This window comes from Podospora pseudopauciseta (assembly GCF_035222475.1).
Source record: "Podospora pseudopauciseta strain CBS 411.78 chromosome 7 map unlocalized CBS411.78m_7, whole genome shotgun sequence".
In the NCBI taxonomy this organism is placed as follows: Eukaryota; Fungi; Ascomycota; class Sordariomycetes; order Sordariales; family Podosporaceae; genus Podospora; species Podospora pseudopauciseta.
Genome location: NW_026946667.1, coordinates 252,478 through 277,769, shown reverse-complemented (window position 1 = coordinate 277,769; position 25,292 = coordinate 252,478). Strand labels below are relative to the sequence as shown.

At 53.2% G+C, this 25,292-nt stretch overlaps 11 protein-coding genes across 11 annotated transcripts; 4 read left to right on the top strand and 7 right to left on the bottom strand.

The window, feature by feature from the left end:
- Positions 1-2,693: 2,693 nt before the first annotated feature.
- QC763_702500 (uncharacterized protein) lies at positions 2,694-4,525 on the bottom strand (the record flags this gene model as incomplete). The annotated part of the gene is made up of 2 exons (XM_062915267.1): positions 2,694-4,312; positions 4,405-4,525. 2 exons carry the CDS (start codon positions 4,523-4,525, stop codon positions 2,862-2,864), a joined length of 1,572 nt encoding a protein of 523 aa, XP_062761374.1. The 3' UTR covers positions 2,694-2,861.
- A 1,421-nt stretch (positions 4,526-5,946) lies between these two features.
- NUP82 (Nucleoporin nup82) lies at positions 5,947-8,963 on the bottom strand (the record flags this gene model as incomplete). The annotated part of the gene is made up of 2 exons (XM_062915268.1): positions 8,342-8,963; positions 5,947-8,277 (listed from the first exon to the last, which is right to left on the bottom strand). Exons 1-2 carry the CDS (start codon positions 8,675-8,677, stop codon positions 5,947-5,949), a joined length of 2,667 nt encoding a protein of 888 aa, XP_062761373.1. The 5' UTR covers positions 8,678-8,963.
- Positions 8,964-9,124: 161 nt separating this feature from the next.
- CBC2 (nuclear cap binding complex subunit) lies at positions 9,125-9,819 on the top strand (the record flags this gene model as incomplete). The annotated part of the gene is made up of 3 exons (XM_062915269.1): positions 9,125-9,190; positions 9,266-9,390; positions 9,450-9,819. 3 exons carry the CDS (start codon positions 9,125-9,127, stop codon positions 9,817-9,819), a joined length of 561 nt encoding a protein of 186 aa, XP_062761372.1.
- Positions 9,820-10,022: 203 nt separating this feature from the next.
- QC763_702530 (uncharacterized protein) lies at positions 10,023-10,680 on the bottom strand. Its single transcript, XM_062915270.1, has 3 exons — positions 10,551-10,680; positions 10,262-10,491; positions 10,023-10,200 (listed from the first exon to the last, which is right to left on the bottom strand). Exons 1-3 carry the CDS (start codon positions 10,598-10,600, stop codon positions 10,148-10,150), a joined length of 333 nt encoding a protein of 110 aa, XP_062761371.1. The 5' UTR covers positions 10,601-10,680; the 3' UTR covers positions 10,023-10,147.
- A 396-nt stretch (positions 10,681-11,076) lies between these two features.
- On the top strand, positions 11,077-11,607 carry TRS20 (TRAPP subunit; the record flags this gene model as incomplete). Its single annotated transcript, XM_062915271.1, has 1 exon — positions 11,077-11,607. The coding sequence occupies one exon, from the start codon at positions 11,077-11,079 to the stop codon at positions 11,605-11,607; it is 531 nt and encodes a 176-aa protein (XP_062761370.1).
- Positions 11,608-11,652: 45 nt separating this feature from the next.
- On the bottom strand, positions 11,653-12,683 carry HHF1_3 (Histone H4; the record flags this gene model as incomplete). Its single annotated transcript, XM_062906416.1, has 3 exons — positions 11,653-12,167; positions 12,224-12,361; positions 12,674-12,683. The coding sequence occupies 3 exons, from the start codon at positions 12,681-12,683 to the stop codon at positions 12,004-12,006; spliced, it is 312 nt and encodes a 103-aa protein (XP_062761369.1). The 3' UTR covers positions 11,653-12,003.
- A 1,280-nt stretch (positions 12,684-13,963) lies between these two features.
- Positions 13,964-17,282, bottom strand: CDC27 (anaphase-promoting complex subunit cdc27; the record flags this gene model as incomplete). The annotated part of the gene is made up of 2 exons (XM_062915272.1): positions 14,097-17,282; positions 13,964-14,038 (listed from the first exon to the last, which is right to left on the bottom strand). The coding sequence occupies exons 1-2, from the start codon at positions 16,467-16,469 to the stop codon at positions 13,964-13,966; spliced, it is 2,448 nt and encodes an 815-aa protein (XP_062761368.1). The 5' UTR covers positions 16,470-17,282.
- A 539-nt stretch (positions 17,283-17,821) lies between these two features.
- On the top strand, positions 17,822-18,307 carry QC763_702570 (uncharacterized protein; the record flags this gene model as incomplete). Its single annotated transcript, XM_062915273.1, has 1 exon — positions 17,822-18,307. The coding sequence occupies one exon, from the start codon at positions 17,822-17,824 to the stop codon at positions 18,305-18,307; it is 486 nt and encodes a 161-aa protein (XP_062761367.1).
- Positions 18,308-18,336: 29 nt separating this feature from the next.
- On the bottom strand, positions 18,337-19,265 carry QC763_702580 (uncharacterized protein; the record flags this gene model as incomplete). The annotated part of the gene is made up of 2 exons (XM_062915274.1): positions 18,337-18,845; positions 18,911-19,265. The coding sequence occupies 2 exons, from the start codon at positions 19,263-19,265 to the stop codon at positions 18,337-18,339; spliced, it is 864 nt and encodes a 287-aa protein (XP_062761366.1).
- A 146-nt stretch (positions 19,266-19,411) lies between these two features.
- Positions 19,412-21,090, top strand: CBR1 (NADH-cytochrome b5 reductase). The gene is made up of 4 exons (XM_062915275.1): positions 19,412-19,877; positions 19,937-20,018; positions 20,077-20,620; positions 20,676-21,090. The coding sequence occupies exons 1-4, from the start codon at positions 19,724-19,726 to the stop codon at positions 20,823-20,825; spliced, it is 930 nt and encodes a 309-aa protein (XP_062761365.1). The 5' UTR covers positions 19,412-19,723; the 3' UTR covers positions 20,826-21,090.
- A 506-nt stretch (positions 21,091-21,596) lies between these two features.
- Positions 21,597-25,090, bottom strand: QC763_702610 (uncharacterized protein; the record flags this gene model as incomplete). Its single annotated transcript, XM_062915276.1, has 4 exons — positions 24,396-25,090; positions 24,211-24,333; positions 23,837-24,161; positions 21,597-23,781 (listed from the first exon to the last, which is right to left on the bottom strand). The coding sequence occupies exons 1-4, from the start codon at positions 24,538-24,540 to the stop codon at positions 21,597-21,599; spliced, it is 2,778 nt and encodes a 925-aa protein (XP_062761364.1). The 5' UTR covers positions 24,541-25,090.
- Between the last annotated feature and the right edge of the window lie 202 nt (positions 25,091-25,292).

Here is a 25,292-nt window from a genome sequence, read left to right as displayed (position 1 = left end):
TTGAAGAATACTCTTCACTGTTTTTTTCAGGCCCCATATTCCCAGTAGTTTGCAGTCTCCATTCTTTTTTTTTCTTTTTTTACTACGACGTGCTCAGACGATAGTCGTTGGTTTAGGGTGTGATGATCATCCCGCGAGGCTGCCGTCAGCCTTGAAATCTTGCAGATTCTTGCCGGTTTTGGGGAGGCTGCTATGTGGGAGAATCCGGGAATGGGGTTACAATCATGGGCGTGATGGAAGGGGAAGATTTTTACGTAGATCGGATAACGGCTATTGAGCACATTGGTTTTGTGCTGTGTTAGATCTGTGGTGATGTGATGGTGGGAAGTACTGTTGTTGGTGGTGCGGGTAAAGGTGGAAGAATGGTGTAAGTGAAAGGTCTAACTGGTGTGAAGTGCCCGATATATGGTGTAAGTGATGAATGATGCATCTAATTGGTGTAAGTGGTTGGTGGTGCCAAACATGGAAACCATTGGACGACCTGGGGACGCAGGGGCAATCATGGTTTCTTTCTTTTTTTGGATGACATTAACGTCTAGAAACTGGGAGGAAGAGATAAAAGGGGCGTGGTGTAAGGGAAAGATACCGTGCAGAAACAGGGTCAGATCATCGGGTAACGCTGTCTCCCAAAAAGGGATTGTTCGTATGGGCGCCTGGAACCTCTGATGAGTATGGGTTCGAGGAGTGTGGGTGCAGTCGGGAGTGGGCGCCCCTAAACATGCATATTGGCTGCCCGAATTTTATCGGCTGGGTTGTTGAAGAAAGCAGGTAATAAATTTACAGACGGGACATTTAGTTGTAGTAGTAGCAGGGCGAGGAGTGTCTCACTTGGTTGGCGGCAGTGTATTCTCGGGGGACGGTAGACAAGCTAAGTCATGTTATTAGGACGGGAAGAAATGTGGGTGGGTACCTTGCTGTTGGTTTTCTTGGTAGGGAGAAAGTTGAAGCCATCACGACGTCTTGGCGTTTTAGTGTCCTCGTGACAAAGGGCGGCATAGGGGCGGTGTGGTGATGCCGCTCTGCTTCGTCTTGATAGGATTTGATAGAGGGAGTGATGAACTCGAAGCATGATAGGTCTAATACACCCAGACCGCCAGTTCTGTGAATCCCCTCACTTCGCCGACGTGATCCGCAGCTGGGTTAAAGCCTTTGGCCAAGACACGGTTTCTGTGCGCCCTGAATGTGCACTTTTGCAAAGTCCTCAATCACAGGACTTGATTGAGGACCATGTTTAAGAGATAGTACTGTGTCATATGCGTCTTCTTCTGCGAGGTCACGACGGAAGGGTATCACAGTGGTGGCAAAATCAAGCCTGATCGGCGGAAGGGCGGGCTAGCTTGCACTAGCTACGCCCATAGGTGAACAGAGTGAGGCTTTGCTGGCAGGCAATTATTTTAGGAAGATATCGTGACTTTTGTGGTAGGTGGAGGTGGAAGCTTGAGGTTACCTCGAGTCTCGCCCTGTATACCTTTGATCTGCGCGATATATGGATGGGACGGGTTGGGTGTTTCCACGGAGAAACAAACCCGGAATAACTTCTCCGTGGAAGAGATGGGAGGAATGTACCATCCCCTTTGACTCCTTGAAACTCCTAGTTCTTCGACAAAGACGAACCACCAGGACAGGTCTCATCATTTTGTTGGTAGTGTTGTCATGTAAAACCAAACTAAAACACCAAACCAGATTTCAACCTCACTTCTTTCACTCCCGCAGATCTACCAACTAGATTAAATCTACACTACTGACCGGTACTCGCACGGCATCCTGCCTGTCACCGTGACCATCAACATACCATCTGCAAGTAAGGTAAGCACAACACATTAGCCGTATGCGACTAGGTAGGTGTGTTTTCTCTCAAAAAGCACCTGCAGTACAACACTTACAAATCATGCCACTTCACATTTTTATTCTAGAAGCACTTTATATCTCATGTTGCCACGCCTGAATATGCTGTAAACTTATCATGTAGTACTACCCCCGCAGAGAGAGACGAACTTGTTCTTCTGCAGCAGAGACCCCGTTGTTGTGTCACTTTGACACAGCATCCAAGATCGAAACATTGGCTGAGATGTAGGAGGTAGGGCGGAGTGAGTACCCGGCCGAGAGGCGGATATGGGCATGATTTGTGGTGATGATTTGCCTTGCATTGGTGTGTGTAGATCGTCTCAAGATGACGGGACCGGAAGAGCTAATGATATCCAACACATGGAGATAGGGCGGGAAGCAGATAGTCTGGTTACTGAAGGTTTGTTCCATCAGTGTGATAACATTAGGTACCTACAGCTGCGTTTCGTTGTGGTTGCGTTTCGTAACAATTCCAGTCATGACCACCAGACAGACAGTAATGAAAATTAAACGTGGTAGCAAACATCTCGGAGTGCTTCCTTTTTCCTTCCTTACCATGGTCCTTTTAACCTGCCCCCCCAAACGTACCGTACCCTATACCGTACCGTAACCCCATGCCCCAAAAAGAAACACAGACCAAGAAAGAAAACGTGTTGTTGATAAGCCAGAAAACCCCACAGAAACTAAGTAAGACGCTCACTTAAACCAAGGAGAGATACATGTTTTTTTTTTTCCCAGTGCGTTTTTGTTTAGTATCATGCGCCGATGACACGGTCATCATATGACCATGACACGAGGACCAAACCATCATAGGAAAAACCCCAAGAGAGAAAACAACAGTAGAAACGCCCGGTTCCTTACCTGCATATCATGACATTTGTCCTCCCGTCCTGCAGCAGCCCACATCTCGGCCGTAGCCTTACCGTCCTGCTGTGCCCTGTCCGCCCTAGACAACCACTCCCCAATCCGCCCACCCCTCCCCCCAATCATAACATCCTATGATCCCCAGCCCTACTCTACTCCTCCCTCTGCCCAGTCCCCGCACTCGGCGGCGGCGGCGGAGGGGGAGGAGGCGCCGGAGCAGCAGCACCCATATGCATCACCGGCATCCCCCCCGGCATCGGCATCGGCATCCCCATCCCCATCGGCATAGGCCAAGAACACATATTCATCCCCCCGTTCCCATTCCCATTCTTCCCACCCCCCATCACAGCCCTAATCCCGGGCAAATTGCCCCCCTGCCCCTGCCCCTGCTGTTGTCCCTGGTTACCCTCACCCCCCATCGACACAACCTCAACCTCGAACCTCACCACCCCCTTCGGCCCCAACGCAGAGATAAACCGTGTCAGGTCATCCCCGGGGTAGTTGCTCAAATCGTAGTCCTCCCCATCAACCTGGACGCTGACAACCGTTGCCCGTAAATGCCAGAGGCGAGCAGGGGATTTATCCGCCGTTGTCACGTTGGAGAACGACGCCGGAGAGCGTCTGACGTAGGCGATGGCTGTGTCCTGGAGCGAACGAACGGAGAAGGGGGCTTGCTCGAGGGTGCGTTGCTCGCCGTGGTGACGCCAGTGGATGTGCAGGAGGATGTCGTGCTGGGGCGGACCGCTAGGTCGATGAGGTGTGGAATTGGTACCATTGGGGCGGGGAGGGGCGTTAGGTTTGGTGGTAGGGACCGCAGAGGGGGGTGGTGTGATGTAAGAATGGGGGTGTCCCATCACCCAGCCCAACGGCGGCCCTGCTTGGGGGTTGGGTGGTCCTGGGGGGGGAGGGGGAGGGGGAGGAGCCATCATGGGTTGGAACCCGCGCGGCGGGACGCAGCGCACACGTTGGGAGAACCCATTGCCGTTGAAGAAAGGGGGGCGGCGGTTGACGAGGGGGACAACCGTTGGCACGTCCGAGTCGAGCTCGTTTTCGGAGGATTCATCAGATGACCTTGAGCGGGAGCGAGATCGGGCGGGGGACCGGGAACGGGAGCGAGAGCGGCGGGCGGGTTGAGATTTGGGGGCTGCTTGGGTGTATGGGTTGGGAATCCTGGCTGGTTTACCCCTGGCGCACTTCTTGAGCAGACCAGTCGAGGTGACGGAGACGGTCTCATTGTCTGAGAAGGACTCCTCCTTGTAGGTGGTGGAAGGGGACTGGTCAACCGTCACAGTCGAAGAAACAGAGGCAGTGTCGCTGTCGCTTCCGTCCTCGCTGTCGTCACTCGAGGGCTTGAGGCTCCGCTTCTTCTTGAGGCTGGTGGCAAAGACGTATCCATTGGTAGATATGTAGTTCTGCACAGCCGCGGCAGACTTGACGTGAAGGCCGTGGATGGCCTCTTGGAGAGAAGGTGCGTGTTCGGACATGAGGACCTCCCGCTCGCCCTGCTCGGCTCTCAGGACCAGGACCTTGAACTTGCCCAGAGGTTCCAGTGCCGTGACCAACGAGATGTCCGCATCCTGACGACTGAAGAACTTGCAGTTTTCTGGGGAGGAGACCATATTAGTGGCTGAGACTGGCAAACCTGCAGGGACAGCTTGGCTTCGATGTAGGACATATAGCGGTGAGTAAACGTACCAATAACCTGAGAACGCAAGTCAAATGCTGGCGGAGGAGCCATGGGAGCCATGCTCGAGCTGAGATGGTGCCGGGTAGGTGTTTTCTGGGCAGAGTCAAAGTAATAAGAGGGTACTAGCATTGGGTAATCCAACCCCGGGAAGACGAGCTGGTGATGATATGACTGAAGTCTCAAAGTCCAGAAAGAAAGACTGGACGAAGGTAGGGATGGGCTACATACTTATACCTGTTTGTAGAAAGCTCAACGTCTCACACCGGCAACGTTTGTGCTTCCTCAAGAGGGGCCACCCGTGACAAGGCATGAGGCCCTTCGGGAATGGAGAGGGGGGGTGACAGAAACAGAGCCGTGTTTCTGGACTCTCGAGGACGAGTGGAAAACGAGGCGGACTCTGCATGCCCGGGTGATGCATATGTAGGTGACAGGACAGAAAACTGGGGGTTTCCGAAGCGTACCAAACTATACGGATGCCCCGGGATAAGAACATAACAGCCACGCGGTGAGCAGATACACTGCATGCCAATGCCGTCAATATAGAAGTCGTTGAGCGGCTCAGTCACCCGGCAAAAGAGTGGATGAGGGAAAGAGGAGAAATACCAAGATGAGCAGCCGGCATACCTTAGGTACTACGAGCGTACCCATCGGCTAGACACCGTTCTTGTCTCGCACGAAGCCGGAATGGGTGGTCACTTGACGTTGTGTGTCCGGCCGGGTACCATTGCTTTGTTGTATTTCAACCATCAATCCAAGGCCACGGACGCAGACATTGTTATTGTGTTGCCATGTCGATGGCAAAGATGAAGCCGTTTTATGCTCTGTGTGTGTGACACAAACCACGGTCCGCACCTTTTGGCGATCGGCTTGATCATATCACATCTGACTGAGATGCTGTGTACCTTGGTGGACCCGGACTGCGAAGACAATGTGAAATTTGTGTTCCATTGAGAAATTCGTTCGAGGCGTTCCATCACATCCATATCTGCTCTGTGATTTACAGCCCTAACCGCTGTGGCAGATGCAGGCGTTGACCGGCGGTGAAGAGACCGATAAGATGCCGAAGAGCGGTGTCCGAGCTCGCCGGAGAGTGAGTGATATCGATCTGCCCCCCAAGCCTCATTCTGACCATCCAAGCCAAGAGTCAACACAGTCTGTATAATTCCAAATTCTTGGGATTGACTTACAGTATGATACAATTGGACATAATTATCCATGCCTCAAGTCCAATTGGAAAGCAAGCCACCAACCAGGAACACCCGCATCAGCCTCCACATCATGACAATTCCCGTCCAATCGTTCACGATCGTCGCACCTCAGCTTCAGTTTTTGATGCCGAGCAAAATGTCAAGATCCGTCCTTCCCGGCATTGTAGGGCTGCTTGAGCATATACGTGACCTTTTATGCTTGTACCGAAGGATTCGGAAGCCTATTGCCCTTCACGATGCCGGGGATGGTGCCCTGTCACCCCTTGGCGTAACAATTGATTGTTGTATTAGGCTACCTAGTATCATCTAACAGCACGTTTTTTTTTTGCCTGCATAAGCCCTTCACCCAACCGTCAATCTCTCAAGCCGATCCTTCACGGCATCTACCATCATCGACTCCCTATCCAACAAGCTCATGACTTGTGCCATCTTCGCCTTGCGGATATCCGCCGGGATCCTCACGCCAGGCGCCGGCGAGGCGGGCCCGTCTTCAGACGCCTCTCCCTGTTTCCGTTGTAGCCGCTCGGCCTGCGCCAGAAGCGAGTCGCTGAGCTCCTTAATCTCTTCGAACCGCTTCCAGGGCTGTCTGGTCTTGGAGTCAACGGGCGAGGTATCGACTTCGGATCCAAAGATGCTATTCTCAAAGCCCTTCACCTCCTCCACCCAAGCCTTCTCCTTGTCGCTCAGGTCGCGAGTCGTGGCGCGGCCGAGCTTCTTCTTGATCCTTTCCATCCTGCTGGCCAATTCCTCCTGGCGTCTCTGCGCTTGATCAATGCGTGACCTGGTGAGCTCGTTGATCGAAATAGGATCGTCGTCTTCCTCTCCTAGGTCATCGCCCGTGATCGTATCAATTCTCTTCTTGACCTCCCCTGCCTTGATCAGCTGGTCTCTGAGTTCAAACTGAAGCGCTTCGCACTTCCTGAACAGTTCCGCTACCGCGTTCTGGATCTCAAATACCTCGTTGCTAGCTACCTTGTGACCCTCCGTGAACACTTCAAGCGTCGCCATGGACAACCTGATCTCCTGCTGAAGCAACGGTCTTCTCCGACCCGTCTTGAGAAGATCAACCCACGCCGACACGGCGTTTTTGTTGCTAACCAGCACATCCGAGGGATGGAAAACAGGCCGGGGGTGCCACACCACTTCTGGCTCAGGAATTTCCAATTGTTCATGGACAATCGGCGAGTCTCTTGCAACATGCACGAGCTCAAGCTCTGGCGTGTCGAAAAAGATGGCGATGGGCTGATTATGAGTGGATGAGAGCAGAAGGTGACCAATGTCTTGGTCGCGAATAACAACGGGCGCTGAAAGCACATTAAGCCCTCGAGGCTGAGTGAACACTCGCTCCCGCTCTGAGCTATGACTCTGAACCAACACATCAATGCGAAAATCTGCGCCAGCTTCCGACTCGCCCGAGAGCTCACTTTCGAGGCGTGAAACCCAAGGTTCCAGGTTGACAAGAGTGATGCCGGCAGGGTTGGTCACGTAAAAGGAATACTTGGAAGTGGCATCCTCGCTAAACATGGGCCAACTGTCGGGCGTAAGTTCTGCAGGCTTGACAGTGTCGAATGTCTGAAAAGTGAGCAGGCTTTGTGTTCTGGGGGTCGCAGAAGATGGCCTCAGCTTGCTCTTAACTTTTGAGGGCAACCACTCAGCTTCCACCCCTTCGGCTGCCAGACAGATTTTGACCTGGCCACTGGTAGACAGCAGACAAACGACGGAGAGTGACAGCCCATTCTCCCCCTCTTCATCCATGAGCAGCTCCTCATCTTCTCCCATCATCAGATCCGACATATTTGGCTTCTCTCCAACGACGTAGATGTCTTTTAGTTCAACCTCATCGTCCTGCTCGTCCTCGGGGTTTAGGTCAAAGTCGAAAGGCCCCTGTAATTTTGGAACAATTCCCGGACGAGCTGGCCGGCTGTAAACTTCCACCTCGCCATTTCCACCGGGAGCTTCCACAACCTTTGGCTCTTGATTGTCCAGATCAGACATCCACTGCAGCTGCTGCTGGGCCAAAAGACGATCCTCATATGTGGCATCTGGGCTATCCTCCGTAGTTGCGACTCTGGAGACAATCGATACTGACAGGGAAGGAATAAGTGTTGGAGGCGGAGCCCAACGCTTGGGAAGAAGAGGGCACAGGGCGTACACGTCGCCTCCCGTCATAGCAATCCACAGAGTCATTGGCGACCAGCCACCGGAGTTTCTAGCTGGGAAGCATGCTGCCGCGACTTCCATGTCAAAAGAATCAGGCGAGAACGCCTTGTTCGTCGCTGATACAGAGGCACTAAAGTCCTGATCCACACAGGTTCCATCTGCCAGCCTTTTGAGGTCGACAGCCAAGGTGGCGGCGTCAAAGCTCCAGCGGTCAGTGGCTGACAACTCCCAGATCCGCACGACAGCATCCTCGGTAACAGTGACCAACGCTGTGCCATTAACACCCAACGGATGCCAGATTGCCGAGACGACGGCCGATCGAGAAGTGACGTGAGTAGTAGGCCCGAGCGTATAAAACTTGGGCTTGAAAGGAGTCGAATCGCGGGCGTTGAGATGGGTCGAGTCGGGAAGAATGCAAATGTGAACAGTGTGAGACGTCAAGACGGCGAGAAAGTCGTTGTTTGGGGACATGACCAGCTGGCGAATGTCTTCGGCAACGGGTGTTTTGATGATCTATGCGACAGATGATTAGCAACAGATCTACACTGACGACGCCAGGACCGGCATGACTGCTTACCCTGTACCCCTCTGGACCAGAATTTCCGTTGGCAGCCTCCTCATCGTAGACCTCAAAGTCGTTTGGTTCCTTCTTGAAGCGAACACCACCTGTACGCGCCTGCTTGGTCTCCCAAGATTCCTTCAGGTCAACCAAATCTCCCCATCTTATCTGCTTCCCCACAGCCACAAAAACTTCAGTTCCTCGATGCGCAATAGCTCTCCGGGGGCCTGGCTTCGGTTTCTTGTTATATGCCAAAGAAGAGGTTTTCGTTTCGTCGCTGGAGGGCTCAAAGAGCTTATGGCCTGGGCTGGGCTCATTCAGCCAACTGGGCGCGAAGCTTTTGACTCTGGGCATGTTCGCTGCCAGCGCAGGGCGTGGTAGTGTTGCGATTGCAAGGTTTTGCTTTGTCCAAACTGTCGTCAAATCGAAATCGATATCGCGGAAAGAGTGAGGACTGGCAAGATGCGTCAGGGTGTGATGTGATCAAACAGTTGACAGTGCCCAAAGTATACATCAAAAAAAGAAGCAGGGCTGATTTGTTCGAGATGGCTGGAAATGGAAGCTCTTCAAAGGAGCTGCTGGTTCTCTTAGCGCGTTCCTCTGGCGTCGCCCGGCCAGCTCGCTAGCTTTCGATTTTGTGGCAGGCACAGGTGTCTTGGCAATGCTATCGCTGGACCCACCCCTGTCCGGTGCGCTGCCGCAGGGGCCCACCTAGAATTGAAAGTCGCTGAGAGATGCGACGGGCTGAGGCAACGGTTCAACTTTCAACAAACATTCATCACGAAAAATATACCCATCAAGATGAGAGGAGTACGCGCCACAGTAGACCGTCTTGACCGCCCAAGCGCCTACTTTAACAACGCCAGAGTGAGTTTCCCTCGTCTGACTTTAGCTTCGACTTTCGCAAAGACATGGCATCTAACCACTGCAACTACTGTACAGCACAAGCGAAGACGATTCGACAAGGACCAACGTGATGGCGATGACGACACAGCAGGCATGCACCCCGAGAACCGGGAGGACGACGACCCGTTGAAGAATGCCACCACTCTTTATGTGGGCAACCTGCAAGTCCCCCCTCTCTCGACGCGAACCTCCCCGAGGTCTACAAGGCTGACTTGTTTAGGTCCTTCTTCACCACCGAGGAGCAAGTGTACGAGCTTTTCAGCAAATGTGGCGAAATCAAGCGATTGGTCATGGGGCTCGACAGATTCAACAAGACGCCGTGTGGGTTCTGCTTTGTTGAGTACTACACACATCAGGATGCGCTGGATTGTATGAAGTATATTGGAGGAACCAAGCTGGACGAACGTATCATTAGAACGGATCTGGATCCTGGTTTCGAGGAGGGCCGACAGTATGGCCGCGGAAAGTCGGGAGGACAGGTGCGTGACGAGTACCGCGAAGATTACGATGAAGGTCGCGGTGGCCTCGGCCGCGCTGTTGCGCGGGAGCGTGAAGGCAGGGACTTTGTTGATGACGGACGGCTGAGATAGGTGGGCTAAGATTGTTGACTGGTTGCGCTGGCCAACTGATCGGAACTTGATACCCTGGAAACATCAAAGAATAATTTTCCACGTACGACAGACATAATGTGTTACTTCCAGGCCTGCATTGGCCGACTATTAAAAGGCTGTATAGCTGATGTGAATCCTGATCAATCACCCACGGAGCCGGGGCTCCTGTCTGGACCTTGTGATTAAACATCAAATGTAGTTTAGAATATCGATTTTGTTCTATCAAATCCCATCATAAACGCCTTGGATTTCATTCGGTATAATACACAGGATATACATGCCCAAGCCTACGCCCATCGTCTCTCGTTTAGAAACCAGGTGGGTTGAGTCTTTGCGACACGCGAGTCCACTTGGGGAGTTCTAGAGTCCATGTTAGCCGCCAATACCAGCCTTACCCAAATCCTGTATAAATCCCACGTACTGTGAATGCCCTTGCGGTATCTCTTCTCTTTCCGGTCGAAAATGGTGTACTTGTCCTTCGCCAGCATCTCAGCCTCGGTAGGCATCTCGGCCTTCCACCGCTCCAACGATTTGACCGTCTCGCCGTTCTTCGCCAGTGCCGTACTCAGTGTCTCGACGACATTATCGACGGCCTTTAGCCTCTGTCGTTGGCGGTACTTTTGCGTGGGGGAGAGGCGCCATGGGATCTTCCTGTTTTTGCGTCAGCCCGTTGCTCGTGACATATTTCTCGGTGGATAGTTCTGTATTACCATAGAAGGCCCCCGCTCAGGGAATTCGTCGCTCTGAAGGCCCCAAACATGTTGACCGTTTGTCTGCTGGGGTTTGGGGAGGGGGAAGGGGGGGAAGGGGGGTTGGAGAGACTCGGACGTTCAAACCGCTCGGGACTTTGTCGGCGGCGGGCCTCTTTTCCAAAAAATCGTGGCTCGCCGGCGGCAGACCAATCACTGGCGCCGAACGCCCCGTTGATTGATTTGTGGGGCACCCCGCGACCCACTCCCAGCTGCCGCCTTGCAGCGTTAGCGCCTGGGATGGGTGACCTTCTGGAGCTGTCCTGTCTGGCTTATCGATGAAATGCTGAAGCTATCTCCAACATCCAAGACTCTACAATACGCTTGACTGATACCCAGTCCCTGGTCGGCCGATGATGAAGACTATCGATTCCGATTGAACACACCCACACGAAATCAACATACCAAACCCCCACTCGGCGAACGATCCCGGCGCAACCACTCCCCTCTATCCCCCGATACCTCCTACTAGACAGAGCCCGAAAAGATGTCCTACTACTTCGCCATCCTCTCCCCCCTCGACACCCCCCTCTTCGAACACGAATTCGGCACCTCCAAATCCGGCGGCGACGGCCACCCCCGCTTCACTGACCAAGCCCGCCACCTCAACCAGTTCATCCTCCACTCCTCCCTCGATATCGTCGAGGAGCTCCAGTGGACCCAGCCAGGCCTCTACCTAAAAGTAATCGACAAGTTCTTCCAAAACTACATCTCCGCCTTCGTCACCGCCTCCAACGTCAAATTTCTGCTACTTCACCAGCCCACCACTTCTGTCCCCGCCGCCAACGGGGAGGCCAACACGGCGCAGGCGGCCGCCTCGTCGAGGGTGAACTCTACTTCTGTCGGGGCGAATCCTACGTCTCCCCAGACGGAGGAGGCCATCAAGAATTTTATGGGGGAGGTGTACGAGAATTATGTAAAGGCGGTCATGAGCCCGTTTTACAAGGCGCCGAATATGGAGATTAGGAGTCCGGTTTTTAGGCAGAGGGTTGCGGCGGCGGGGAGGAAGTATCTTTAGACAGTGAGGATCACGCGTCGGTAGAAGAGGACAGTCAGATACCCTCAAGATGCGAATGATCACACACGTTCGTTGTTGGAAGAGGACAGGGTTGTTAGATACCCAAAAACACCATAATATCATCACATCACATCACATTTCAGCTCTAAACACAAAAGTAGGGTATTATGTTCATTCGTTCTTCTGCCTGGTATTGCAAATCATTCATCGCCATGAATGTTTCCCCCCTCCCTCCCGAGTATTCCATAAACGCCAGCCTGAACAAAAAACACAGAGCTTATAACCACCATCCCTGATCTGGTTGTGTGTCCATCATGCCAAATATGTTGTGAAAAAACCGACCGCGAATAAAGAGAAAACACGCTTTGATTATCAATAGGTAATCGGCGGAGGTGTTTAACCACCGAAACCGTAGAGAGTGCGGCCTTGGCGCTTGAGGGCGTAGACAACGTCGAGAGAGGTGACGGTCTTACGCTTGGCGTGCTCGGTGTAGGTGACGGCGTCACGGATGACACCCTCGAGGAAGGACTTGAGGACGCCACGGGTCTCCTCGTAGATCACTGGGATAACTGGTCAGTATGGGTGATGGGAGAAGTGTGGAAGAGAAGGAACATACTAGCAGAAATACGCTTGACACCACCACGACGAGCAAGACGGCGGATAGCGGGCTTGGTGATGCCCTGAATGTTGTCACGAAGAATCTTTCTGTGACGCTTGGCACCGCCCTTGCCGAGACCCTTGCCACCCTTTCCACCTGTTGATTGTTAGTGACATGATGGATGATGAACGATGGCGATGACAATGGCGATGATGGTTATGATGAAGTCGTCGACGACGATGATGACAGTGATGAGAAGGCCTGGTGGTATTGGAAGGCGGTCGTGGTGGTAATCGACGCGTTGCATGGAACAGAAGACGCGTCGATTACCCCACCTCAAACCACCAAGCCGACCGCATCACCACTCACCACCACCACCACCACCACCAACTACTTGCAGCAGCGACGACGGCGACGGATAATCACCATCAAACTAAAACCGAAAACGAAATCGCGGATGTAACTTACGGCCAGTCATCTTGATGAAGGTTTGTTTAAAAGTAGTTGAGATGGATACTTGTTGATGAAGAAATCGACGATAAGTAAATCGACGATACTAACAGCGATTGATGGATGAAGCAGTAAAGTGAGAAGTTGGCAAAAGTGAGAGAGAGGGAGAGTTGGGAAATAAATACAGCAGGTAACTTCCAAGGCCGCAGGCGGGGAACCACACACGGGAGCACCTCACAATCACTGATTCACTTTGCGCAGCAGACACAAAAAAAGGGCACTAAACCTTTTTCAGGTTGGGAGACAGGGGGGTGTGTGGCCAGATTTTTTGGGTAAAGGGAAAAAATCGCCCACTTTTGATGTGCAAAACCCAGCCGTGAATTGGCGGCGCAATCGCTGCCAGAAAAATGCGCGCTGTGATTCCAACTTTTTGTTGCCGTTGGGTACGCTTGGTTGCGGCCAATGCGTTTTGGAGCCAAAAAATGGTCCGTGCTTTCCCTTCTTTCCCCCTTGGATCAGAACGAGATCAGCCAGAAAATCAATGCAGCGGTGGTCCGTGCATGGGTTGGGTGCTCCCCCCATTATCTGAAATTTCCTTTTTCGGATCCAACATAAAACGCGACACTGATGAAGAACAGAGAGAAAGAGGGGAGGAAGTCTGGAAAACGGGTGCCTGCTGCATATTTGTATTTTCCACAGGGTGTCCATCAGCTCCATCTCTGCGAGGCAACACTTTGTCAAATCAGCCGGCTAGACTCCTCAACCGAGTCTTCCACTTTTGAGGTACCAACGTACTCGCGCGTCACATCACGAAGTGATCTCGGATAGAAGGACACGCTGGTTGCCATCTTCAAGCTGGCAGTCAGGTCAGCCAACCTAATGCCTGTATTATGATCCATTTTTGTACACCCTACCCTTTCTACAGCCCATTTCCCAGTCCGCCCTTCCGTCTTGCTTGTTGTGTTGTTAATGTCCGCCAACTCCATCCTATACATGCCGGACAATGCATGCTGAACTACTCATACAAAAAACCAAAGGCCCAGCCCGACCCTGGGTGATACACACCTTGTGCCCGCCAGAAACGCCATTGCCATGCAAAACAATGCCGACCTGCTGTGATGAAGAAAGAAAAAACCGATGCCTCCTGTACAGTCGCTCCACCCTTGGGAAGACACTCACTCCTCTTGCCCTGAGCTCCAGTTGACTTCCACACGCTCACGAGGTGGACTGGATACTCCATCAATATTTCCTTCGATTCGGAGGACAGGATAACTTCATGTTCCAACGTCATCATAATACTCGTGAGACTCAATGCACCATCGAGTCCTCTATGCAATCATCATCTTCCAGGCCCTCGATCTCCTGTTTGATTTGTGAACTCGCCTGCAATAAATTTGTCAGTGTCATGCTCTCAGTAATGCACGATTGGGAGAGAATTTACCTTGGGATCTAGACTCAGAGCAATGGTGAAGTGGCGCACTGCCAACTTCTTGTCTCCGAGCAACTTGGACAGTTTGCCAAGCAAAAAGTGTACTTGCGCCTTGTCCGGCGCAAGATCTCGCAGAACCAAAAGCTCCTGCTGCGCTTCTTCGAACTGACCAGTCGCCATGAGAGCCCGGGCTTTTTTGTGTCGGATTTCAGGTGCCCGTGGCGCCAGCTCGACGGCCCGAGAGAAGTAAGGAAGCGCCTGGCCGATCTGCTTCTGCCGTTGCAGCACAGTTCCCACGCAACAAATCAAGACAGCGTGGTCTGGGTGGATAACCAAAGCTGCCTTGTAATGACTCAGCGCCTTGTCCCAATTGCCCAACTTTTCAAACACCTTCCCGATTCCGTAGTAGGCATTGTAATGCCGCTTGTCGGCTGAAATAGCCTGTCGATATGCCGTAAGGGCCTTGTCATATTCCTCATTCTCTACGTGCTCGTGTCCTTGGAGTGTGTACGCGTAGGCGAATTTGGGATGTAGCTGAATCGCACGCTTGAAACAACGCAGCGCCTGCTCGTGATCGCAAGCAAGGGACCACGCATTGCCCAAGGCGCACCAGGCATAGGGTGAATCCCATACGGCGTCGACGAGTTCGTGTGCCAGGAACGATAGATCAGTCTCCTTCCTGAGATGCCAGAGGACTGTTGAGTATACCTCCATGTCCTCGTGGCGAGTAGGGGCTAGCATTCGGAGGCGTCTGAATAGCTTTTCGGCTTCAGCATAATTTGCCTGCTCATATTGCGCCCTGCCCATCCGGGCCAACACCCATGGCGTGTCTTGGTGGCTGCGAGGGAGCGACAAAAACGCCGCCAACGCGTCTTTGCAGCGGAATTGTGATGAGAGGAGGTATCCAGTGGCCATCTTTTTCAAGAGCTCTAGAATCCATCTCAATGCTTCGTCAATCTTGACCGGCTCAGGTTCAACAAGCGTCATCTTGGGCGGTGGCGCCTGCATCATCGGTGGCGGTTCCTTAAACCGCGGAGCTTCGGCCTGATCGACATCCATTCCATTTTCCTCAATAGGCTTCCGATTGCCACTAACAACTCTGCCAACCACGGCTGCCCCTGGGCGGCCTATCCTAGAAATAGGGGGTCTAGCCTTCCTCAGTTCTCGGGTAGCCGTCGTCCCCAGAGCCGTAGCACCAGCGTTCGCCCTCGACGCAGGTGGTCTCGGCAGCACATTCAATCTTGCACTCCTCCGTGGCTCCTCACCATTGGCTGGACGTGGCTGTACTGGATGCCCCGATGCTGTGCGTTTTCTATCGGTCACTGATGAAATCGCGGTAGGTTTGGACCAATTATCTGTGGATGGATCTGCTGCTTGTTCTTGGGTTCTTTCTCTTCTCTTTGAACCCAAACGGTAACCACCAAGTCTTGGTGGAGGTTCGAAGATGGCAGGTTCCACTGCTTGGGCACCACGGGTCCGACGGTTTGGTGCCTGTGGTGGTTCCGACGGGTGTCCTAATCGTGATACCTGAGGCTCAGGAGCACCAACTGGCGCAGAGCCAGTTGGGGTTTCCATTCCGTCCGATCCATTCCTGCTTCCTTGATTGCCATTGTACCTCGAGTGCGCCGCAGCAAACTTGGCCATCAAGTCATTAGGGGCAGGTTCGGTAAATAAGTCGTTTCTGGAAGGGTCCATATGGTACGTTGCAGGACGGGGGGCGTCAAATGGATCACTCTCGCTGGCTGATTGCATGCCAGCCTTCCTTTGGAGGGGCTCGGGGCCGTTCGGTTCGCTTGCTGTGCTGTTTTCTAAGTCGAAGTTGCGCGCAAACGGCTCATTAAACCTGAAAACATTTGGTATCCTGACGTTGACCCCCATATCGCAAAGCGCGGTAAAGGCATCCCACATCAAAGGGTTGGCTTTCAACGCTTCCTCGAAGCATGGTACCGCTTTCTTCTTGTCGTCCAATGCTCGATATAGCTTTCCTAAAAGACAGCTGCACGCCGCGGCGTCAGGATAGGGAGATCTTGATGAAGCGCTGTGTTTTCCGATGCTGCATTTAGTAGCCCACAGTGCCCTCGCCTTCTCCAGAGCTGTGATTCCATCCTTGTATTTCTCCAGGTCAAAACAGGCCTGCGCAAATATAAAGGCACATCCCAAGTGTACACCTCGAAAGCCTGGTGGCTTGCTGATTTCATAGGCCGATCTGGAATCGCCAAGGCGAAAATGGCAGAGGGATAGTAGATAGGCTGATTCGGAGGAGCGTGGGTCGTAGGCCTGCAGGCGTTCGGCGAAGAATATGGCGCTGTCATAGGCAAAGTTGTCAAGATGATAGTGAACTGTTTGCCTTAGCAATGCGGCGACCGTGGCGCTATTAGGTGCCATCGTGTGAGGATCAGCGACGCCGAATAGGGGTATGCGACCTGGTAGTATTGAGGGATGCTATCGGCTATGTTGATCCATGGAATCGCAAGAAACAACGTTGCTCCTCGTCGATGCACCTTGGTGGAATGAAGCAGCCTTGATCGGGTGGTCAAACGAGAGGCTGGTCGTAAACGTTTTCCAGGGGTGGGCGACAAAGAATCGTTGGAGGGGTGTGTTTTGATGGATAGGCAGGGAGGGCGGCGTCGGGAAAGAGATGGTCGATGCAGCTGTTGTGATTAAGTAAAAGATTATTGGCCTCCTAAGAGTATCGCGACAGATAATCGAATACCTGATGTCGAGCCAAAGAGCGTCGCCAGCTTCGTGCGGTGTCGAAGTGTGGTTAGTGATGGCGACGCAGAGCAATAGAAAAAAAACAAGGCAACAATGGCGGGCCCGCAAGACGTAGCAACCTGGGACTGTCGTCAAATTCTATCGGAACCCCCGAGAGCATGGCTTCCAAAAACGTAAAGGGAAGGCGGTGGCTCGAATGATGAAGAGCTGCTTGTCGTCATCCAGCACATCCAGCCCCAAGCTGGTCTTCTCAACCCTGCCTGTGCTTGTGAACTCGAGGGAAGCACCACGAGAAAGTGAATGGGGGTCTCGCGATGTTGTGGTGGGCGCGGCAACCAGCCTTCATTGGCTACGCGCCGTCAGCGGTTGGACCTGCCGGGCAACCCAACCTTTCCGGTGGGTTCTCTCCTCTCTAGCCACCCGTGCCCAGCCACAACATAACCGCTGTCAATGTCTTCTGCACATTCCCAGCCCCTCCACGCCGCATGCATATTCATTATCGACTGTGAGCAAGTAAAAATACTACAGAGTCAATTGGCTATAGCCGTTGGTCTCCAATAATTATGCCTAGCAAATTTCATGAAAATGCATAGTTGGCTAAGATTCTTGCTCTGGTACTTCGAGGTCGCGTGCAAGGGCCAAACTAGCCACACGATGCCGTCATAGGTCCCTGAAAGTCGTTCATGGTGATTTCCAACGTCGAAGCTGCTTCTTTCGACGAGCGCGGTCTTACATAGCGTTAACCGCTCATAAAGTGCTGCCGTGTGTCTCTTACATTTCCCCAAAAAGACCACATATGTCTTGAAATGTAAATGAACGCTTTTCTTCGAATATTCATTGCAGTTTTCGTGTAGAATCAAGCCACTTCATTTTGTGTGGGTCCATCCAGGGGTCCTGCAATCGGCCACGAATGGCATTAGCTCGAGCTTAAACCCACTTCAACATCTTTCCTCAACCGTCGACCGCCAACGACATCTCACGCCAATTCGACAACTCAGCCTGGACTACCACAGCATCTCACCATGGCTCAAAAGGCACGCAAAGATAGAGCCAAGTCCAATGTGGCAACGCTCAACAACCTCCATCTCGGCTCACTCATCGTCAATGGCCTCTTCCTGCTGCTCAACTTCATCTTCAGGTCACGGTCCCTTCTGACCTGGTTCGTCCTCTCGCTTCCCAGCTTTGTCTGTCAGTTCATCTTGGAAAAGTCGGGCCGTCCGACATACGACCCCTCTACCAAGGCTCTCAAGTCATCCGGAGAGGATCTTGCGGCTGCTGGACTCACCGAGTACATGTTCGACGTGGTCTGGGTGACTTGGGCCGCCGCCATTCTCGTGGCTCTTTTCGGAAACTGGGCTTGGTTCCTATGGACTATCGTGCCCGCTTATGGGCTCTACAAGGGCTATGGCATGTTTGGTGCTGCTAGGCAAATGGCTCAACTAGGTGGAAGCGCGGATGCCGGTGCACCTGCTGTAGGCAACCGCAAGCAACGGCGGGCGGCAGCTTAATTCTACTCGACGAAACTTCTATTATATACTTATGCCTTGTGGCATTCGAGCTCCCTTGACCACTCCTCCAGCACCTGCGGCTCTACATCCCTCACCAACACGTGGACATGATCGACTGTCCGCACACTCTGAAGGGCCACCCAATTCTTGAACCAAATCACCTTTTTCTCGCCTCCCGGTCCGAGCCGGTCTACGAAGAATCTCTTGATGAAATCGGCCACGATCTTCCTGCTTTGATGCGTCATGTCTCCGACGGTGTCATCTGTGGCAATGGGAGTGCGTGTCCAGACAACGATGTGAGATATGCCTGGAGCGAAGCCGTAGGGCCAGTCATTCATGAGAACGCGGTAGTCGGATGGGTTCTCAAACGGGATACTGGAAGCTGGAGTGAAGGGTGGTTTGCCCCAGGCCTTGGGGAGCCGATGGGTAATGAGAAAGTTGGTTATGTTGCCATACTCGGCTTTTGTCTCGGTAGTCCACTTGATGTACCGCCGAAGATCGGATGGCTTTCTCTTGAGAAGATGGAGATCGTTGTTCTCTGAGCATGTGTTAGATGAGTAGTTCCAGGGCACCAAATAGATGAGCAGTATGGGCAAGCCGTACGAAGGATCACACATAACTCGTCCCAGTCATGGCATTTGAACTCTTCGTCGGTCTGTGAGAGCACCCATTTGTCGACCTCTGTCAGGGGAAAGGGAGCGTCGACCTGGGCCAGAGTATCGGTATTCTCGCCCATGGCTGGGATGTGTTTACCCGGTAAATCTCTTGTTGCACCTGTGCCGCGATGGTGGGGTTGCCTCTGGGGCTTCTTCAAGGTTCCACCGCTAAATCGTCTGGCGAAGGAAGTTGAAGCTTGTTCGACAATGGCACGCTGAGCGGGAGCCAAGGACGGGCCGGGTGTTGAGAGGCGTTGTCTGAGGAGATGCAGACCCTTGATGTTGTGCGTCGGACGAAGCATTGCTTCACCTTCCTAAACAATGGCGTCCGCCCATCGGAGGACTCGGTGCTATCGCTACTATCAGATAGTATAGCTGGCCTGTCACTTTTTGTCACTGCCCCGTCAAGACGCGACGACGCTGCCAAGATGCCAACAAGGTGTCAACCAGCCGGGGGGTACCAGAATTGTTGAACCACAGGCGGCACCATCGCTGTAGATTTGGTGGGGCCCCGGTTTTCAGAAGCCACTCCCCGGGCAGAATCGGTCCAGCCCGCGCCAAATCGGCCCACTTTCAGTCTCCCACCCCCGTTCCGCTCGACGCTCGAGAAATCATTTTTCAGTTGACGGCTCCCCGTCTTGATCCTTTTTTTTTTTTCGGCGGTTGCGGACGGACTCACCTCGTGCGTCACCTCTCTAGATCCTCTCCTCGCCTTCTGTCGTCCACGGCCAGACAGATCGACACAGCCGAATCGCCCAACATGTCCGACTCTCTGCTTGCGAAGAAGTATGTCGACGGGATATACATCCCGGCCGGTCTCATCGTGCTCGGCACCGCCATTCTGAAGCGCGAGTTCCTGCACTACGCCGTGCTCGTCGCCATTGCCCTCGGCGCCATCAAGTTCATCCGGACCCGTATGTCGCATTGGAACACTCTAGCCATTCCTAGGGAGCGTTAGCTAACGTCCATGCAGAGCCCAAGAAGGTCCTCAAGCCAGATGCCTTCCAGGAGTTTGAGCTCAAGGAGAAGACCATCATCTCCCACAATGTAGCCATGTAAGCCACTTCCTGCCCCGCCGGCATCAACGGCCACCAACTAACCAACGCCCTGTAGCTACCGCTTCGCTCTCCCCAACCCATCCGATATCCTCGGCCTCCCCATCGGCCAGCACATCTCGATCGGCGCCCATCTCCCCCAGCCCGATGGCACCACCAAGGAAATCGTCCGCTCCTACACCCCCGTCTCTGGTGACCACCAGCCCGGCTACTTCGATCTCCTCATCAAGTCCTACCCTACCGGTAACATCTCCAAGCACATGGCCGGTCTTGCCGTTGGCCAGACCATCCGCGTCAAGGGCCCCAAGGGCGCTTTCGTCTACACTCCCAACATGGTCCGTCACTTTGGCATGATCGCCGGCGGTACTGGTATCACCCCCATGCTCCAGGTCATCCGCGCCATTGTCCGCGGCCGCAAGGCTGGCGACACCACCCAGGTCGATCTCATCTTTGCCAACGTCACCAAGGAGGACATTCTGCTCAAGGAGGACCTCGACGCGCTCACCAAGGAGGACAAGGGCATCCGCGTGCACTATGTTTTAGACAAGCCCCCTGCGGACTGGCAGGGCGGTGTTGGCTATGTTACCGGCGACATGATCACCGTGGGTTTTTTCTCTACTCGTTCTTAAAAAGAACAATTGCTAACGGTTTATACAGAAATGGCTCCCCAAGCCCGCCGAGGATGTCAAGCTTCTTCTCTGCGGCCCCCCTCCCATGGTCAGCGGCCTCAAGAAGACTGCCGAGGCTCTTGGCTTCAAGAAGGCCAGACCCGTCAGCAAGCTCGAGGACCAGATCTTTGCTTTCTAAGGTGGCCCAGCGTGTCGGTGTTAATGAGGTGAAAAAGCTGTGTACGACAAGAGGAGGGATGGCGGGGGAAAATGGTGACTTGTTATGCTGCCAATGATCCCCGACGTCCCAAGTTAGGGGCAACCCTAGCTTTTATACGTCCTAATTATCAAAACGATAGATATAATGACATGCATGGCCTTTTTTGTATACAGATAGATTGGAAATGATTTTGGAGTTGGGTGGCATCATGGTGTACTTGTTTGTTTGTGAAATATTGGAATTTGCCACCCCCTTTTCGTTGGAGGGCATGTCCTTTGTATACCGCATATGCTGCGTTGCTATCGTCAATTTATTGCACAACTTGGTAGGTATTGCAGATCAATCTAAACAATCTTTGATGTTAAACTTGCAGAGCGAGGAGCTCTTCTCTCATGATGATGAATGCTATCTAAATGAGCAGGGAAGTTTTCCAACCTATCCCAACCTTGCTGATAATGTACGTGTATCGTACAATCCTTCTTGGAGATTTTCTTGCACCCCTTGTATGTCCGTCCTGCCTTAGCCTAGCGATGTACCCATCCCATCCCAATGCCTTGTCTCATATCCGATGCCCATAATATACAATCAGGTGAGATCTTTCAACCCATGCCAATCCCTTGTTCAAAGTCCTGTCCCATGACATTCCAAGCCCATCCATATAGATTTCGCAAAGCCATGCCCATGACGAAACAAAGAAATAGAATCTCACCCGCGCCGATATACAAGCCATTCTATCACACAAGCCCATTTCTATCGAGGACCACCCCACATCCCAGTAAAATCATTCACCGACCACATATTCCCACAATTATCATCTCCTCCCCCATTATTGTCAGTGTTGGCCCCATCATTATACAACAGTGAGTAAAAAGTGTCGGTAGGATCCAACATGCCCCAATCACCATCTTCCCCGCCACCCGTCCCCTCTCCCAAATCTTGAAACTCATCAAAAATATCCATCGCATTCCCATCTTCTTTCCCTTTACCACCACCACCTTGGCCGTGATTTCCCTCCCCCGAAACACCTCCCACATTCCCCGGCGGAAAATGCAGTAGTACATCCCCATCCTTTTCCTTCCCCGTCCCTCCTCCAGCCATCCCCATCTCAAACCCCAACCCAGCCCCCGCCCCCGCTCCCACAAGCCCAGTCTGCATCCCCAACCTAAAAGGCAACTCCTGCAGCCCTACCATTTCCTCCCTCCCACCCCGAAACCCAAACATCATCACCCTCTCCCCCATGGCGGCCCTAGCGGTGTTCGCCTGCCCTCTAGCATAAGGCGGGTTATCACAAGGGTGAAAAGCATCCACAAACTGCCCCTGCTGTTGTTCCGGTTGTTTCCTCACCCCATCCTCCGTTAAAACCTGCAGTCCGCACCCAGCCACCATCCCGCTCACCATGGAGGACAAACCAGAGGATATCCCCGCGCCGGGGTGGATGTTCCCACCACCAAAGTTTCTCTCAGCAAACACCCCCGGAACCATCACCCTCTGCTGCTGCCCCCCCGGTGTAGAAAACGGAACTGGCAGCCTCGTCTGTCTGTGTCCCGAAGTGCGAGCCACGATTGGAATCCCGTGCTCACACGGGTGAGATTCCTTGCTCAAATACTCCGAAAGTGGAAATGACAGAGATACCCCCGAGCGGTCGATGTCAAGAAGTATCTGATTTAGATACGCCCTCGTGATGTAATGCAGCTTTGAAATCGCCTCCATCGATTTGAGGAGAGTCTCAAGGTTGGTGTTGACCGAGGAGAGGAAGGATGGTGACGGGGGGTTGGTGGGGGTGGGGGTGTCTTTGGCGGCGGCGACGGAGACGTACACCGACGCCGCGCAGTACAACGAGAGGGCCATCAGCGGGGATTTATACCCCGTCTTCATGTTGTGGCTTAGCTTGAGGATGTTTACTATTTCGCCTGCTGCCATGAGGGAGCGGGTGCGGCTGTCTTGTTTGACGGACGCAGGTAAGGAGGGGAGCTTGTCTGCTTTTTCGTAGGCGGTGTTGTGGAGGCAGATGACGGCGGCGTGGAGGTTCATGTTTGTTTGGATTGCGACCGGGTCGGTGATGTTCTTTGGGAGGCGGAGGCGGTCGGGGAGGAACATGAAGGCGCTGGATAGCAAGGTGTCGAGTTCGCGGTGGCGTTGCCAGAAGGGGCCGGACTCTAAATCGTCGGGGCGGTCGGAGGGCATGGGGCAGTGGGCGTGCTTCATGATTTGGTTGAAGATGTGGCAGATGACGACGTTGCCGCCGTAGGTGGAGTAGTTGAAGCCGTTGAAGAGGGACTGGAGGGAGGTGGACTTTTCCTCTTGGCCTTTGGCGAAGGCGTCCTCGGAGGCGGGGAGGTGGGTGGTGACTTGGGTGGTGTCGATGAGGGTTGGCCAGCCAGTGCTGATGCCGGCGTAGCTGTCGATGCAGAAGGCGCCCCAGAATAGACGTCGGCGTTCTTCCAGTTCGACCCAGCCTTTAGGAGGGGGGATCATGGGAGCGATAGGGTGTTCTTCGTCGGCGGCTGTGCTGTCGAGCCGGTGGAGGCCCATCATGCCGACAATTCGAACGCATCGAGCGGAGCTCAATGCTGCCCGGGTGAAAAGCATTCTCCTGGCCTCATCGGCGGCGATCAGGGCCCAGGCTTGAGCGTGAGATACCGTGATGAAATGCTCTCCATGCCCCTGCAAAAGGTTAGTGCCCGTTGATTGCGTGGGAGCGACGATATTGTGACGAACCTTGAGTTCATCCGCCTCCAAGTACTGCCGAGCTCGACGGTACAAAGCCTCGTGATAACACCCATACTTGGGATGGCCATCCGCTGCCATAGTCCAGATGGAATACTGAAGACACATGGGAGGTCGCATATGAGGCGGCCGGTGAAAAGCAGCCAGATACCCGTCCTTGTGAATAATGGGCAGAAATGAGTAGTGGATTGAGAAGAATAAATCATGCCTATCTCTATCAGTACATGTTTGCTCCAACATTCGCCTACCACCCCCGCACTTACAATTCCTCAATCATTTCCCACGGGGGCAAGCTCTCAAACTGACCCAAACCAAACAGGTCCCATGGCGGAGGGTTGTTGGCTGTGGACGAAAATCCATCTGGGGGAGGAGGTGGTGGTGGTGAAAACCATGATGGATCTTGGAAAGTTGGATCTGCAAATAAGTCCTCAAGATTGATCTGAGAAGCATCGGCCTCTAGACCAGCTAGAGGGGATGATTCTTGAGATGGCTGCCGAGACGGTTCTAGAGAACCAGACGTTGTGCTAGGCCCGGCTTCCCGGCTGGTTCGCCGCCTGCTGACATTCTTCAAGAGACCTTCCACCTGTGCTACAGAAACTGTCAGCGCCAGAACTCCAAGGGGTAGAAGCGTACATACCTAGTCTCTCTTCCAACTCTCTAACATTCCTTCGCTTAAACGCTGGTTTCCTCCGAGACTCCGGGTAGTGACACTCGCCACCACTTCGAGCACACCTGGTGCAATTCGGCTTTCTACGATCACCTGTGCTCGAGTCAGCAATTGGCCCGTATAGATGGCTTATACGGCGTGTAGGGTGGCCTTACATTTCAGCTTCCTCGTCCGACAACTCACACAAGCCAACGGCTCGTGAGCTGCTGTTGCTCCCGTCCCGCTACCACTAGCTGTTGGCGGCGGCTCTGAGGGTCCATCAGGGGATGTTGATGACGGTGTATAGGTTGACATTGACATAATACTAAGGTACTAAACTCCGAATACGATTACAAAAAAAAGACAAACAAAACAACACAAGAAGAGGCAAGCCGGACTGAACAAGAGTGCGATGCCCGGGGACCCGGCATTTTGGTGGTCTATTTTATTGTTTTTCAACGTCCCCCATCCGCACCTTCAACGTCACGGAGTACGCTCCGCGCGGATTGAGTCCCACCTGGGTAACCATTCGTCAGCCATGGGAGCCTCACCCATGATGCCTGAAAAGCCAGAAGCCGTTCGCGCGGCTTTGTGCCGTAACACCTGGTCTGGCAGTTGGGTGGATGCCAGGGATTTCGGACTCTTTGCCAAAGGGGCGGACGGTTTTTGGTCCGACCTCCGAGGAGTCGCTTAGTTAAGCTGGTACCTATCATTTGCGGCTCAGCTTCGTGTGGGATATTGTTAGTTAGCTACCTGATATGATGCAACTAACAATCATGACCATCATCCAAGAGCTGCCTGGGGCTATCGGATTCTCTCGCATTCCCTTTTACCTCTAGAGTTGCGGTGTGTTCATGGGTGTCGGGAAAGCCCGGGGTTTAGCAGCTGTTGCGAATGATGGCCGCGCTCTGATGACTCACGCCTTCCCATTGCAGCACATATAGGAGATTATAGTGCGCAAAGTTCCAGTAAAGTGCCATCGAGAGACGTCACGATGGTCAATAAAGTCTGCCGGTGACTCAACCTGACGTTGCGAGGCTGGCGCGCGGTGCGGCAGTGGGAGATTGGGACTT